At 60.4% G+C, this 12,896-nt stretch overlaps 1 protein-coding gene across 1 annotated transcript; it reads left to right on the top strand.

Annotated features, from left to right (window-relative positions):
* The first annotated feature begins 2,583 nt into the window (after positions 1 to 2,583).
* Positions 2,584 to 12,892, top strand: MMP11 (matrix metallopeptidase 11). The gene is made up of 8 exons (XM_079762219.1): positions 2,584 to 2,705; positions 8,000 to 8,229; positions 9,140 to 9,283; positions 9,377 to 9,510; positions 9,624 to 9,865; positions 9,982 to 10,198; positions 10,861 to 11,118; positions 12,027 to 12,892. The coding sequence occupies exons 1-8, from the start codon at positions 2,595 to 2,597 to the stop codon at positions 12,158 to 12,160; spliced, it is 1,470 nt and encodes a 489-aa protein (XP_079618345.1). The 5' UTR covers positions 2,584 to 2,594; the 3' UTR covers positions 12,161 to 12,892.
* The last annotated feature ends 4 nt before the right edge of the window (positions 12,893 to 12,896 follow it).

The following is a 12,896-nucleotide window of genomic DNA, read 5'->3' as shown; positions in this document are numbered from 1 at the left end:
ATATATTTTATTGATTTTTACAGAGAGGAAGGGAGAGGGATAGAGAATTAGAAACATCGATGAGAGAGAAACATCGATCAGCTGCCTCCTGCACACCCCCCACTGGGGACGTGCCCGCAACCAAGGTACATGCCCTTGACCGGAATCGAACCCGGGACCCTTGAGTCCACAGGCCGACGTTCTTTCTATCCACTGAGCCAAACCGGTCAGGGCTGACTTTTTTTCTTTTAATATATTTTTATTGATTTCAGAGAGGAAGGGAGAAGGAGAGAGAGACAGAAACATCAATGATGACAGAGAATCATTGATCGGCTGCCTCCTGCTCGTCCCCTACTAGGGATGGAGCCTGAAACCATGTGCCCTTGACTGGAATTGAACCTGGGATGCTCTATCCACTGAGCCAAACCAGCTAGAGCAGAGCTGACTTCTTTACTGCACACTCCCACCGCCCCCCCCCCCCCCATCACTCTTCCTTGTGCCCTGGGAGAGGAAACTGAGGCCTGGTGGCACAAGGATTGTGAGGAGGATGAAATCACCCAGAGCCAAAGCATTGGGGGATGTGGAGAGGAAGGTTGATCCAAGTGGGGAAAGGTGACCCCTCTGTGAGGAGGAGGAGGAAGCATATTCAGTTACTTCTAGACCACATATACCTGCAAGTCATATGCACGACTGTGTTCTTACCTCTCAGCCAGCCTGTGGAGCAGGGCCCTCCCCTGACCCCTGTCTGGGCCTGGGCCTCAGTTTCCTCCTCTCTTAAGTGGAGTTGACCACCCACTTGAAGGTGAGGTAAGCATGGGAAGGGTGGGCCATTTTATCCTCACAGACATGCCAGTCCTGGTCCAGCCTCTGCTCCTTTGCTCGTGCAGTCCCCGCCCACCTGTTCGAATATGCCAGATTGGCCCATCCTTCCAGGCTTAGCAGGGTCCTCCTCTGGCAGGAAGCCCTCAGGGACCAGACCACCTTACTGAGTGCATGGTTAGTTTGTGACCATGGCCCCCCTCCCTGGGCCTGCCCTGCAGGTGGCTGCTACTTCCGCTCTCATGAATGGTGGACTCCCCAAGGCACGGCCATGCTGCCCTGGAGACCACTTAATAAACGTTTTTATTGAAACAGTTATCTTTTCATGTATATCAGGGAAATGTATAATTCTCTCACCAAATCCATGATTTCTTTTTTATATATATTTTTATTGATTTCAGAGAAGAAGGGAGAGGGAGAGAGAGAGAGAAAAAAACACATCAATGAAGATAGAGAATCACCGATCGGCTGCCTCCTGCATGTCCCCTACTGGGGATTGAGCCCATAACCCAGGCATGTGCCCTTAACTGGAATCAAACCTGGGACCCTTCAGTCTGCAGGCCGATGATCTTATCCACTGAGCCAAGCCAGCTAGGGAAAATCCATGATTTCTTGACCAATATTGCTAAGAAGGAGGCTGAAGTAGGTATTTCAATTTTTAAAAGTGAGTCACTTGAAACAAAAAGTTGCTAACCGTTAGGACGTAGTAAAACTCACTGCTGTCAGCCACCTCCTCGTCCTCTAGGCGTCGCTGTGGAGCCTTCCTGGGGAAGCTGTGAAGGCTCCCCGGGGCTGGGACCAGGACGGAGAGTTGAATCAATCGGCTTGTCCTCTGCTCCCTCCCAGCCTCCTTCCCTTCCCAGGCCTAGGCTGGGTGCCCACAGCCTCACCTTGTGACACCCAGGACCCTGCCCACCAGGACAAAAGCCACTGCCGGCCTTTTGGCTCGGCAGTGTTGCCCGTGATGGAGCAGACTGCCTGGCGAGATGGTGAGGCCCTGGTCATCACAGGGAGCGTAAGACCAGCCAACCCCTGCCAGCATGTGGACACCACCCCCTGCTTTCGGTCTCAGGAGCCCCGAGGAGCCTGTGGGTCCACCCCCAGGGCCCCACTCTCCTCTACCCGCACCCTCCCTCCCGCTGACCAGCTGGACTAGAGGAACTCCTGCTCACACTCCATTGCCTGCTGGTATGGAGAAGCCTGTGTGGCCCCTCCCTCTTGGGACCTTAGTCTCCCCCCCCCCCCCCCCATCGATATAAATTGTCTATGTTCCAAGCTGGGGGGCTGGCCGGTCTCCATAAGCCTCGGTTTCCCCTGGGACACATGTTACTGTTCCTTTTCTCAGCAAGGCTCGGAGGAGTGACTTGCCCATGGGTACAACCACCTGTCACAGGCTAACAGATCAGAGGCCAGGCCACTGGGGAGACCAGCTGGGGATGCGCCTCCCAAAGATGGGGGTAGGGACCAGGAGGAGTGAACCGCGGCTTCTCTCAGACTCCCCGCCGCACATTGGAGAAACTGAGGCCCAGAGCAGTACCCCTTGGCCAGGGTCCCCCAGCACCAGGCCTCAGACCACAGGCTCAGCCCGCCCCCTGGTTAGTCCGGGGTCTCTCCGGGGCCCAGGCCCCTACCCGGCCAGCAGCTCCCTTCCCACCTCCCCCAACCGGGCGGCCGGCGTCGCGGCGCGGCGGGGAGAGTTCAGAACAAAAGGCGCGGGGGGCGGGGCGGGGGCGGGGCGGAGGCTATAAGGGGCGGCGGCCCGGAGCGGCCCAGCAGGCCCAGCAGCCCCGGGGCGGATGGCTCGGGCCACTCGGCTCCGCGGCGCGGCACCGCGCGCCCTCCTGCTGCCTTTGCTGCTGCTGCTTGTGCCGCCGCCGCCGCTGCTGGCGTGGGCCCCGCGGCCGCCGGTGAGTGCCCGCCGCCGGCCGGCCCGCTCCTAGCCAGGGGGTGCCGGGCACGCGGGCTGGGCCCAGGGACGGAACTTGGACCCACGGGGCGCCCAGGGGACCCTGGAGCCGCCCGTTATCCAAAACCTCTTCTGGGTCCGTGTGGGCGTGATAGAGAGTGAGCTGCCTGTCCCAGGAGGTGTGCAAGTGGAGCCTGCATGGGGATCGCCCGGGCTGGTGAGGCGGGACTCGGCGCGCTGGACACACGCCCCCTATCAGCGTGGGAACCCGCTCCCCGGCGCCCCAGCCGCAGATGGTGGGGTGTGCCCAGGGCAGGAGCAGAGGGGAGTGGTTACAGGGCCCTCTATCAGGGACAAAGCAGAGCAGGTCTCAGGCTGGTGTCAGCCTCTAGGCGGGTGGCCTTAGTGAGCGCACGCCACCAGGTGTGCAGGGGGCTGGAGGCTTCGGGAAGAACTGGGGAGGCCAGCAGCTGGGCTGGGGGAAACGGTGTCTGAGCCCAGGCACCTGCCAGGGGCAAGTTTGGGAGGCTTGGAGCCCGGACGGCATGAGCGTGAGAGCTGCAGTGTGTGTGAGCGCGCGCGCTTGCGACTGTGAGAAAGTGAGAAAGGAGGGGGCCAAGGGTGGAGAATTGAGAACCTCAGGGGGCAAAGGGGTGGGAGAGCAAGGGAAGGGGGAAGAATGTGTGAGAGGAGAAGAGGAGGGCCAGTCCTGGGGGGAGGGGTGACAGCCTGCTTGTGCCCAGAAAGCTGAATGCTCCCCTCAAGCTGGGGCTTTGCGGGACCAGGAGCAGGGGTGGCCAGGCAGAGCCTGGAGTCAGAGCCTGGGCAACTGCAGGCCTGGGGGCCCCGGGGAGCTCATCCCACCCCTACTGGGGAGCCCATCCCACCCCTACTGGGGAGCCCATCCCACCCCTACTGGGGAGCCCATCCCACCCCTACTGGCAGCTGAGCCATCCAGTCAGCTCAGGCAGGTAGGAAAGCATGAGGAGGTGTGCTAAGCAGGAGTGTGGTCTGGTGAGGAGGGAGGTCTGACCAGGCTGGGCCCCTCTGTCCAGCGCCCCCCCAGCTCTGCCCTGGCCAGCCTTGCCCTCACTGGCTGAGGAGATAGGAGGCGTGGGGTAGGGTGAGTGTGAGGCACCTCAGTCTGGAAGCTTTGCCTCTTCCCCAGCCCCTCCCAGTCCCCTAGATTTTGGGGCAGTCGAACCCACGGGTTCAGAAATGGGAGAGATCTGGGTTTGAACCATGTGACCTGAGGTGAGCCCTCTTGTGCCTCTGAACCTCACCCTCTCAGTCTTGTGAGAAGTGGGTGGGAGATCACAGTGCCCACGGCTGGGCATTGAGGATTATTAAATGAGGTGATTTGGGGAGTGGTACAGCCAGGCACACTGGAGACATTCCGTCACCTGTAGCTGCCCCGTTGATATTTGTGCAGGGTCAGTTGGGGCCAGGTCTGAGCCGGGCTGTTGTCTGTCACTGCAGATATGCAGAGAGCATCTGGGGTCGCCCCGATGTGTTTATCCCCAGGCTGCTGCTGGCAGGGCCAGGGAAGCTATGTAAATATTTATCCATCGCAGTTCAGCAGCTTTCAGGGTTGATGAAAGCCCCGAAGCCCCTGGGACCAGCTGGGGGGGGGGGCGGGGGGGGTGAGAAGGGGAAGATTAGGCTGCAGCATCGGGGAGAAGGGGGAGAAGACGGACCTGCCTGCCGACTGGCTGTGTGACTTGGCCAGGTTGCTTGGCCTCTCTGAGCCTCAGAGGAGCTTGATGCTGAATAGAATGGCATGATGATGCTCCCCTGTCTTCCTCACAGCCTCCTGGCAGGGTTACCTCCTGCCAACAGCAGACGGCATAGCTATGGTTAATGATCTCTATTGGACCAAGAGCAAGCTGAGGCCCACAGAGGGGCTCAGCTAGTCTGGCTCTACCCAGCAGTCTCCTAGTCTGGGGTCCTCTATCTCCCCTCTACCGGATGCCTCCCATTTTCCTGATTGGAAGTTGTCCCAGAGGCTGACTGACCTTGAGCCTCTAGCTCAGCCAAGAGATTGAGTCAGCCGAGAAATTCCTCGAGGATGTTTGAGGCTCTGGTTTAGTGCCCGCCGGAGGACGGGGTGAGCGAGCTGGGCTCCCGGCACACAGGCTGGCCGAGGGCGGGTACTAGCGCAGGAGGAGGGAGCCCGCCAGAGGAAGAGACACTTCTCAGCCACGTGGGGTGTGGAGACAAGCCAAGAGCTAAGGGGGTGCGAGGAGAGCTCTGGGTGGGGAAGCTCTGGATCTAGGACCAGCTCTTGCCCCACTTGCTGTGTGACCCTGGGTAAAGTCCTTGACCTCTCTGGGCTCTGGAAAATGCTTGCTCCCTGACCCCCAGGGCCCAGCACCCAGCTCACTGAATCCCAGCAGCCCCGGGAGGACCAGCATGCCCATCTGAGGAATCAGTGGGCTGCCTGGTGCCAGGCCAGGAAGGACTCAGAAAGATGAAGGGTGGGAGGTCAGCGGGGCAGGGAGCATGTGTCCCATCCCAGGAACGGGGAAAAAGAGGCCAAGAGCTATTAAGTGGTGGGCTTCCCCCAGAAGATCCTACTGGCTGGAGGCCTTCTTTCTAATGCCTTCTGCTCAGTCTCTTTCCAAGACCCATGAAGGCGACACAGAGAGGGAGCAGGAGGCCTTTGCTTGTGGGGAGACCCTGCAGAAGTCACTCTCCTTCTCTGCGTTTGCAAGCTCCCTTCTGACTGCAACTCCTGTTTTACGATTTCAAGTCTGGAGACTTTGGGGGAGCTGATGCCAGGTGGGTGGTGGGAGCGCTGGGAAATCTGGTGACGGCAGGTTCCCAGGTGTTGGACAGGAGGGCTCACAGAGGCAAGGAGCAGAGCCAGGGAAGACGCTCTGCCAGAGGCTGCAGCAGGCGCTACGGAAGGAGGCCACGTCGCCCGTGGCCATGGCACTATTCCCATTTGATAGCTGGGGAAATCAAGGCTAAGAGAGGACAGTGACTTGCCCAGGGCCACTCTGTCCAGGGGTGCCGGTGGCATAGAACTGGGTCTTCTGAATCTCAGTCTGTGGCTCTTTCTACTGCCCTGAGAGTACAGTCTCTGGGGTAGAACTTGGTGCCTTGTGGGGGCAGGAGAGGAAGGGATGGTGTGTGTGTCCATTACCCACCCTCCCTCCGTGGCTGGCTGCTCCAGGCCTCACTGGAAGGAGAGAGAGAGAGAGAGAGAGAGAGAGAGAGAGAGAGAGAGAGAGAGATTTCTGCCCAGGGGCATAAACAGAGCTGGCCACGCCCTTCCCAGGGAGGGTCCTTTATCCCTGCCCCGGGGTGGGGGAAGGAAACTGTACCCTGAAGGTCAAGGGGGTGGTGTGGGGAGGGGAAGGGGCAGGCCCTCATGGCTGCTCACACAAACCTGGGGTCCACATCCTCATGTGAGACCTTGCATAGGTATCATCCCCACCTTATGGGAGGAGGGGGAGGTCCAATGAGCCCGCCCGCTTGGGAAGTAGCAGGTGCTTAATATTTTCCCACTCCTTCTCTTCTTCTTCTCCAAGGTGAGGCCCCTGGGGTCCCGCCTCCAGGAGAAGGGTGACTCCAGCCCAAAGAGCAGGTAGGGCGGGCTGCGAGCACCGACAGCCTGCCATCTGCCAGCCGTTACCGGGGCAAATCGCTGAACTTCTTTGGGCTCCATTGCCTCGTCTGAGAAATGGGCATGATGAAGGTGGGGTTGGTGAGCGGTCCCATCAGGGGCTAAGAGCATGCCCGTGGAGCAGGGTCCTGGCCTCCATACAGGTGAACTGCAACAGTGATGAGTACTTAGTAGCAGGAAGCCCAGTATCGGCTGGAACCCACAACCCAGGAACTAACCACTCAATAAGCAAGCTCAGACCGAGGGAAAACTGGTTCTGGGCCCCACATACCAAGTAGCTCCATAGCCGCCTGCCTAGGGGTTCGGAAGACCCCTTCATAGTGAGGTATTCTGGGGGGTTGAGTCTGGGTGGCTCTGGGGAGTTGAGTTGTTGGTGGCTCTATAACTGGGAGCTTGAGGGAGGCGGGGGGTGAGGATGCTGATCAGGAGCCCGGGGCCTGGGAGAGCTGCCAGAGGCTGAGGCCAAGGCCGAGGCTGAGGGTGGGGCCTGGGTGGCCCGGCTCCCACCCCAAATATGGCCGTGGGGAGGCCACAGCTGCCCAGACCAGACAGGCACCGAGTATCTCAGCAAACAGCGCCACGTGCCTCTCCTCCAGCTTCGCACAGTGTCCGCAGCCAGCCTGGGCCTCGGCCCGGGGCATCGGAGTCCTCACCTGGCCCCGCCGCGCCCTTGCTGGAGGATTTCACAGGGTCTCCCAACCTTTCGGAGCTTCCGCTTTTTTCATGAACTAGAACTTTCTTATGAACCCTGGGACTTTCAGAGGGTGGCAGCTCCAGGTCAGAATCACCTGGGGCTCTGTCTGGGGCTGGGCAGCTGGTCACTGCTTCCTATCTCACACACACACACACATACACACACACACACACACACACACACACACACACTCAGGCATGGAGGGGGCAGGCAGACCACATCCAGCCCTGCTGTGCACCCAGCCCTGGTAAAGTGTGAGCAACACTGCCCTCAGACATCAGACCCCTTTTCCTTCCTGGGTACCCGGCCCCAGGCTATGCATGTGCTTTAAATGCATTACCTTGGCTCATCCTCAGATCCACACTATGGGGAGCAATTAGCCCCATTTGTCAGGTAAGCAAATCGAGGCAGAGCTGCAGGCCCTACACACTGAAGAGTGTCTGCGGTGGGAGTCCTGGGCAGGGGTAGCTTACGTGATGTACGTGACGTGGGAGCTGGGACTGGAAGGGAGGGGACTCAGGAAGAAAGGGAGGTAGATGGTATTTGCTGGGGTAGAGGGTGGCGGGGGGAGGTGGGGAAGCAGGAGGCACTGCCTGGCCTCTCCTCAGAAGCATTGCGGGGTCCATTGCTGGGGGTGTGTGGAGAGTATAGTCTCTGTGCCCCCACTCAGACCTCATCAGCCCAAATGGCCAGAGCAGCCCTGGGCCCTTCCAGGTGACAGGCAGCCCTGGGCCCTTCCAGGCGGGAGTGGCAGGCAGCAGGAGGCCTTGCACCAAGTCGTCAGGAAACCAGTCCGCTCAGCCAAAGGGCCTGCAGTGCGGCAGTGAGCACGCCTTCTCTAGCCCTCGGCCTGCCCAGAGACATAGCGCCGGGGCTGCGTATGGGTGCTGACAGCCCACAGCCCTAACAGTGAGCCATGAGGAGTAGAGGCCTGACCTGCCCCCCCCCCAATCCTCTCTCTCCTGCCCAGGACACCCACCACCGCCACGTGGTGAGGAGGGGGCCACAGGCCTGGCATGAAGCTCCTCCCAGCAGCCTGGCACCTGCCCCCGCTGCACAGGAGGCTCCTCGTCCTGCCGGGGGCCCCAGACGGCCCCGCTGTGGCGTGCCTGACCCACCTGATGGGCTGAATGCCCGCAACAGACAAAAGCGGTTCGTGCTGTCGGGTGGGCGCTGGGAGAAGACGGACCTCACCTACAGGTAGGGCCCTCAGCCATGAGCAAACTCTGGAACACTGTGTGTGTGTCCGTGTGTGCCCCGCCACCCTTACACCTGCTTCTGGAGGCATGCCAGCTCTCCATGGCTAACAAACCTGTGTGTCCACTGGCCCCTGAGCCAGCCATGGGCCGACACTCCTGAACCCCAACTTAGACGTACACACAGACAGCACCCCTCCACACATATGCCCTCCCACGGCAGAGGGGCAGTGCTCTGTCAGCCCATGGCTGGCCGCCCCGCAGACCTGCTGGCGCACAGCTCTCAGTCATACAGGCAGCTTCTCTGGGCACCTGCTAAGGACCAGGCCCTAGGACTCCATGGGGAATGAGGCAGCCACAACCTGTCCTCTGGGGGAGCTGGGCATTGACCTTGCTGTTGTTCCAATCTAGCACCCTAATTCAGGATCCATGCAGGTGGGGAACAGGGGTGAGGGGACAGGTAACAGCTCGGGTGACCTGAGGCCCCTGGGAGTGAGGCAGGAGCTGAAACGTCTGCCTCGTGCACATGGGGACTTGTTTGGGGAGAGAAGGCACATGAAGACTACTGTGGCATCACATGGCATGGGAGCTGAGACTGCTGGGGGCCTCAGAAATGTCTTGGGTGGGAACTGGGAACTGAGAGGGGGCAGGTCCAAGGGTCAAGTTCTCCCCACAGTGAGCGGTACAGCCAGGTCTACAAGGTGGGTCTTGGGGCCCCTGGTCCTGTGTTCGTCCCACTGCATGCGGACACCTGTGTGCACCAGGGACACACACCCACATCAGTGCACCACACCTGAGGCTCACGTGGCCTGTGTCCTGCGTGCCTGCCTCCCCCACTGCGCGGCGCTGGCCCAGTAGCCATCAGGGGCTGACCGCGCCCTGAGTGAGGCCCAGGCTCCTCCTCCTCCCCCCAGGATCCTTCGGTACCCGTGGCAGCTGGTGCGGGAGCAGGTGCAGCGGACCATGGCAGAGGCCCTAAAGGTGTGGAGCGAGGTGACGCCACTCACCTTCACTGAAGTGCATGAGGGCCACGCTGACATCATGATTGACTTCACCAGGTAAACCGGTGGCCTGGAAGCCCTCTGGGGACAGCCCCAGCTGTCAGCAGCTGCTGACTCTGCACCCCCCCACTCTCTCCCTGCCCCCCGCAGGTACTGGCATGGGGACGACCTGCCATTTGATGGACCTGGGGGTGTCCTGGCCCATGCCTTCTTCCCAAAGACCAACCGAGAAGGGGATGTCCACTTCGACTACGATGAGACGTGGACTATTGGGGACGACCAGGGTATGGCCTGGGGACCATCTTGCCGAGTGGGCAGCTGAAGATCAGAGAGGACGGGAACCCTCCGGGCCCCGGAGCTGGGGTCCCTGCTGCAGGAGGCCATTTCCCTTTTCTAGGCACAGACCTCATGCTGGTGGCAGCCCATGAGTTTGGCCATGTTCTCGGGTTACAGCACTCGACGGCTGCTAAGGCCCTCATGGCCCCTTTCTACACCTTCGGCTACCCACCGAGCCTCAGCCCAGACGACCGCAGGGGCATCCAGCACCTGTACGGCCGGCCCCGGCCGCCCCCCAGCGCCAGGCCTCCGGCTCTGGGCCCCCAGGCTGGGGTGGACACCAACGAGATTGCACCACTGGAGGTGAGGTGCCGGAGGGTGGGAAGACAGGAGGTGAGGCCCTGCGCCAGCTCTTCCAACCCCTGGCCTCTGTGGCTCCAATGTGGACTCTTTCCTGGCCCTCTCCCCCCACCTGCCAGCCGGAAGCTCCACCAGACGTCTGCGGGGTCTCCTTTGACGCGGCAGCCACCATCCGTGGCGAGCTCTTCTTCTTCAAGGCAGGCTTTGTGTGGCGGCTGCGCGGGGGTCAGCTGCAGCCTGGCTACCCTGCGCTGGCCTCTCGCCACTGGCAGGGCCTGCCCAACCCCGTGGACGCAGCCTTTGAGGACGCCCAGGGCCACATCTGGTTCTTCCAGGGTGAGTGGGGGCTATGCTCAGGAGAGTTCCAAGAGCCAGGAGTGCCATGGCCAAGGGTCGGGACGGACAGACAAATATGGGCAGGGAGAGGGTGCTCTGAATCCTCAGGGTCAAGGGAGAGCAAGGCTCGCTGCTCTGGACACAGCTGGGAGCCTCCCGGAGCGGGTGGCTCTCAAGGTGGGCGTAGAATAGGAGGTATTACACAGCGGGCCACGCATTGGCCTCCAGCTCAGAGGTAGTGAAATGATTCACCTAAGGACACAGATGGAAAAGGTAAAGCAGGGATTTGATCAGGGTCTGGCGACCCTGGAGCCTGTGCTGTTAACTTTCAACTGGCAGGGAGCCTGGAGCATTCCAGGTGGCAGGGACTTCATAAACTAAGGCCCAGCCAGGACCTGCCGTGACAGAGCTAAGGCCAGGGGGTGGTGAGCAGTCAGATGCCAGGGGAAGGAACGGGAGCCCGGGCACCTCTCTGCTACTTAGAATAACCTTTCTCACGTGGTACGTCCCAGAGCCTGCACCACCCCAGCTCATTCCTGCTGGCTCCAACTTCCCCTGCACTGAGGGTGCCAAGCAGGACAATGAAACAGGCTGGGGACGTCTGCGGCGGTGGCCGCTGGGCAGGCCCATGATGGCTGCAGTGTGGCTTCCCTTCTCCGCAGGGGCTCAGTACTGGATGTACGATGGTGAGAAGCCCGTTGTAGGCCCTGCCCCCCTCTCTGAGCTGGGCCTGCTGTGGTCCCCGATCCACGCAGCCTTGGTCTGGGGCTCTGAGAAGAACAAGATCTACTTCTTCCGAAGTGGATACTACTGGCGCTTCCACGCCAGCACCCGCCGTGTGAACAACCAAGTGCCCCGCCGGGCCACGGACTGGCGAGGGGTACCCCCTGAGGTCGATGCCGCCTTCCAGGACGCGGATGGTGCGTTGGCGATGGGGTGGCTGGGGGAAGGGGTGCGGCAGCTGCATCTCCCACCCTGTGGGGCCTGAGCATCAGTTTTTCATCACGGGTCCTTTGTCCAGCACCCTCCCCAGCAAGCCCCCTTCTCGTGCCAGGGCAGTGCCAACACCACTAGGTTGCAGATAAGATTGAGAGTCAGAGAGGTGCAAGGACTTGCCCAGGCCCCCTGGTCATGGCTGATAAGAATGACCGTCGCACACTGATGATGCTCCAGGCACCTAAGCTCCCTGAATGTCTCATGCACTTCTCGGGTGTTGTACCCGTTAGGAACCCAGTTTCCAGAGGAGCAATCAGAGGTTCAGGTGATGAGGTTCCCTAACTGAGGCCACCCAGGTGGACAGTGGGCAGCTAGGACCACCATCCAGGCAGTCCCTGCTCCCAACCATTGAGCCATCTGGCCTCTTGCCATCTCCAAGGACTAGGTTGGGGACTCACAGTCCAGTGCTCTCTCTCTCTCTCGTGCTCTCCCCTTGCTTCTGTGCTCTCCCACAGTGGGACCTGTTGGGAGAACTATCATGTGGTGGCCTTGGACGCTAGGTTGCCTGTAGCACCCACAGGACTCAAGATACCCATATGTATCTGGCTGGTGGGTGTAGGAGTGGAGTGATGTGGAGGGAGGGCCAGCGAGGGGAGTGGGACTTGCTTTCCTGGCAGGTAGGAACTGGGCCTCCAAAGCACCCCCATCTGTCAGGCTGAAGGGCTCCCCCAAGGGAAAAGAGGTTCTGGAGGCCTGCAGGTTTCAAGGAACTCAGCAGTGGCCAAGGCCTGCCCACCTGGACTTCCCCCTGTGCCCAGCCCTTGGCACAGCCTGATAGCAGGTGTGAGGCCCAGCGTCCCCTCGCCCAGGCCTGACCCTCCTTTCTCCTCAGGTTATGCCTATTTCCTGCGCGGCCGCCTCTACTGGAAGTTTGACCCTGTGAAGGTGAAGGTCCTGGAGGGCTTTCCCCGTCTTGTGGGCCCCGATTTCTTCGGCTGTGCAGAACCTGCCAACACTTTCCACTAACCATGGCTTGGATGCCCTCAGGGCCCCCGACCCTTGCCCAGCCACTGACTTCACCAAGAGACCCATGGCCATCTTTGTGGCTATCTTTGTGACTGTGGGCATCAGGCATGAGACAGAGCCTGTGTCTTGTCAGGGGGTGGGGAGGGGTCCTGCCACCATGACAACTGCAGGGAAGGCCATGCAGGTCGTGGTCACCTGCCAGCAACTGTCTCAGACTGGGCAGGGAGGCTTTGGTATTAGAGGTGGGGTGGGACTGGGCCTGCTCTACCCAACCTGTGCAGGTCACAGTCGAACCTCAGAGAGCTGTCCTCGCTCTCTATCCCTGTCCCTCAGGAAAGGACCTCAGTAGATTGGCGGGAGCTGGAGCCCCTGCTCTGTCCCTGCCTCGAGGTTCCTGCAGGGTGCTAGCACATGGATCCTGGGGCCCCATGGCCTTCTGCCCTTTCCTGAGACGCCAGCTTGGAACTGGCTGCCTTCCAGTTGGTGATCCTGGAGATCTGTTCCCCAAGATCCAGGCCAGAAGGTCCAGAGTCAGCTGGGGAGCGGGGTGCTTCCTGCTGGAGACCCAGGGCCCTGAAGGCCCCAACATACCTCAATCCTCTCATGGGCCAGATCCTCCCATCCCCCTCATCCGAGCACTGAGACCTTCCAAAGCCATGTAAATATGTGTACAAAGCCTTTTTTTTTTTTTTTAATTGAGATTTCTCATTAAACATGGTCATGATAATTTTCTACC

Source organism: Cnephaeus nilssonii (genome assembly GCF_951640355.1).
Source record: "Cnephaeus nilssonii genome assembly, chromosome: 22".
In the NCBI taxonomy this organism is placed as follows: domain Eukaryota; kingdom Metazoa; phylum Chordata; class Mammalia; order Chiroptera; family Vespertilionidae; genus Cnephaeus; species Cnephaeus nilssonii.
This window is presented reverse-complemented; position numbering and strand designations above follow the sequence as displayed.

What these genes read in the sequence shown, in the direction of transcription:
- MMP11 (XM_079762219.1), top strand. Translation starts at nt 2,595, where the DNA reads ATGGCTCGGGCCACTCGGCTCCGCGGCGCGGCACCGCGCGCCCTCCTG. An exon ending in GACTATTGGGGACGACCAGG is followed by an intron (nt 9,511 to 9,623) that starts GTATGGCCTGGG and finishes TCCCTTTTCTAG; the next exon opens with GCACAGACCTCATGCTGGTG. An exon ending in CCACATCTGGTTCTTCCAGG is followed by an intron (nt 10,199 to 10,860) that starts GTGAGTGGGGGC and finishes CCTTCTCCGCAG; the next exon opens with GGGCTCAGTACTGGATGTAC.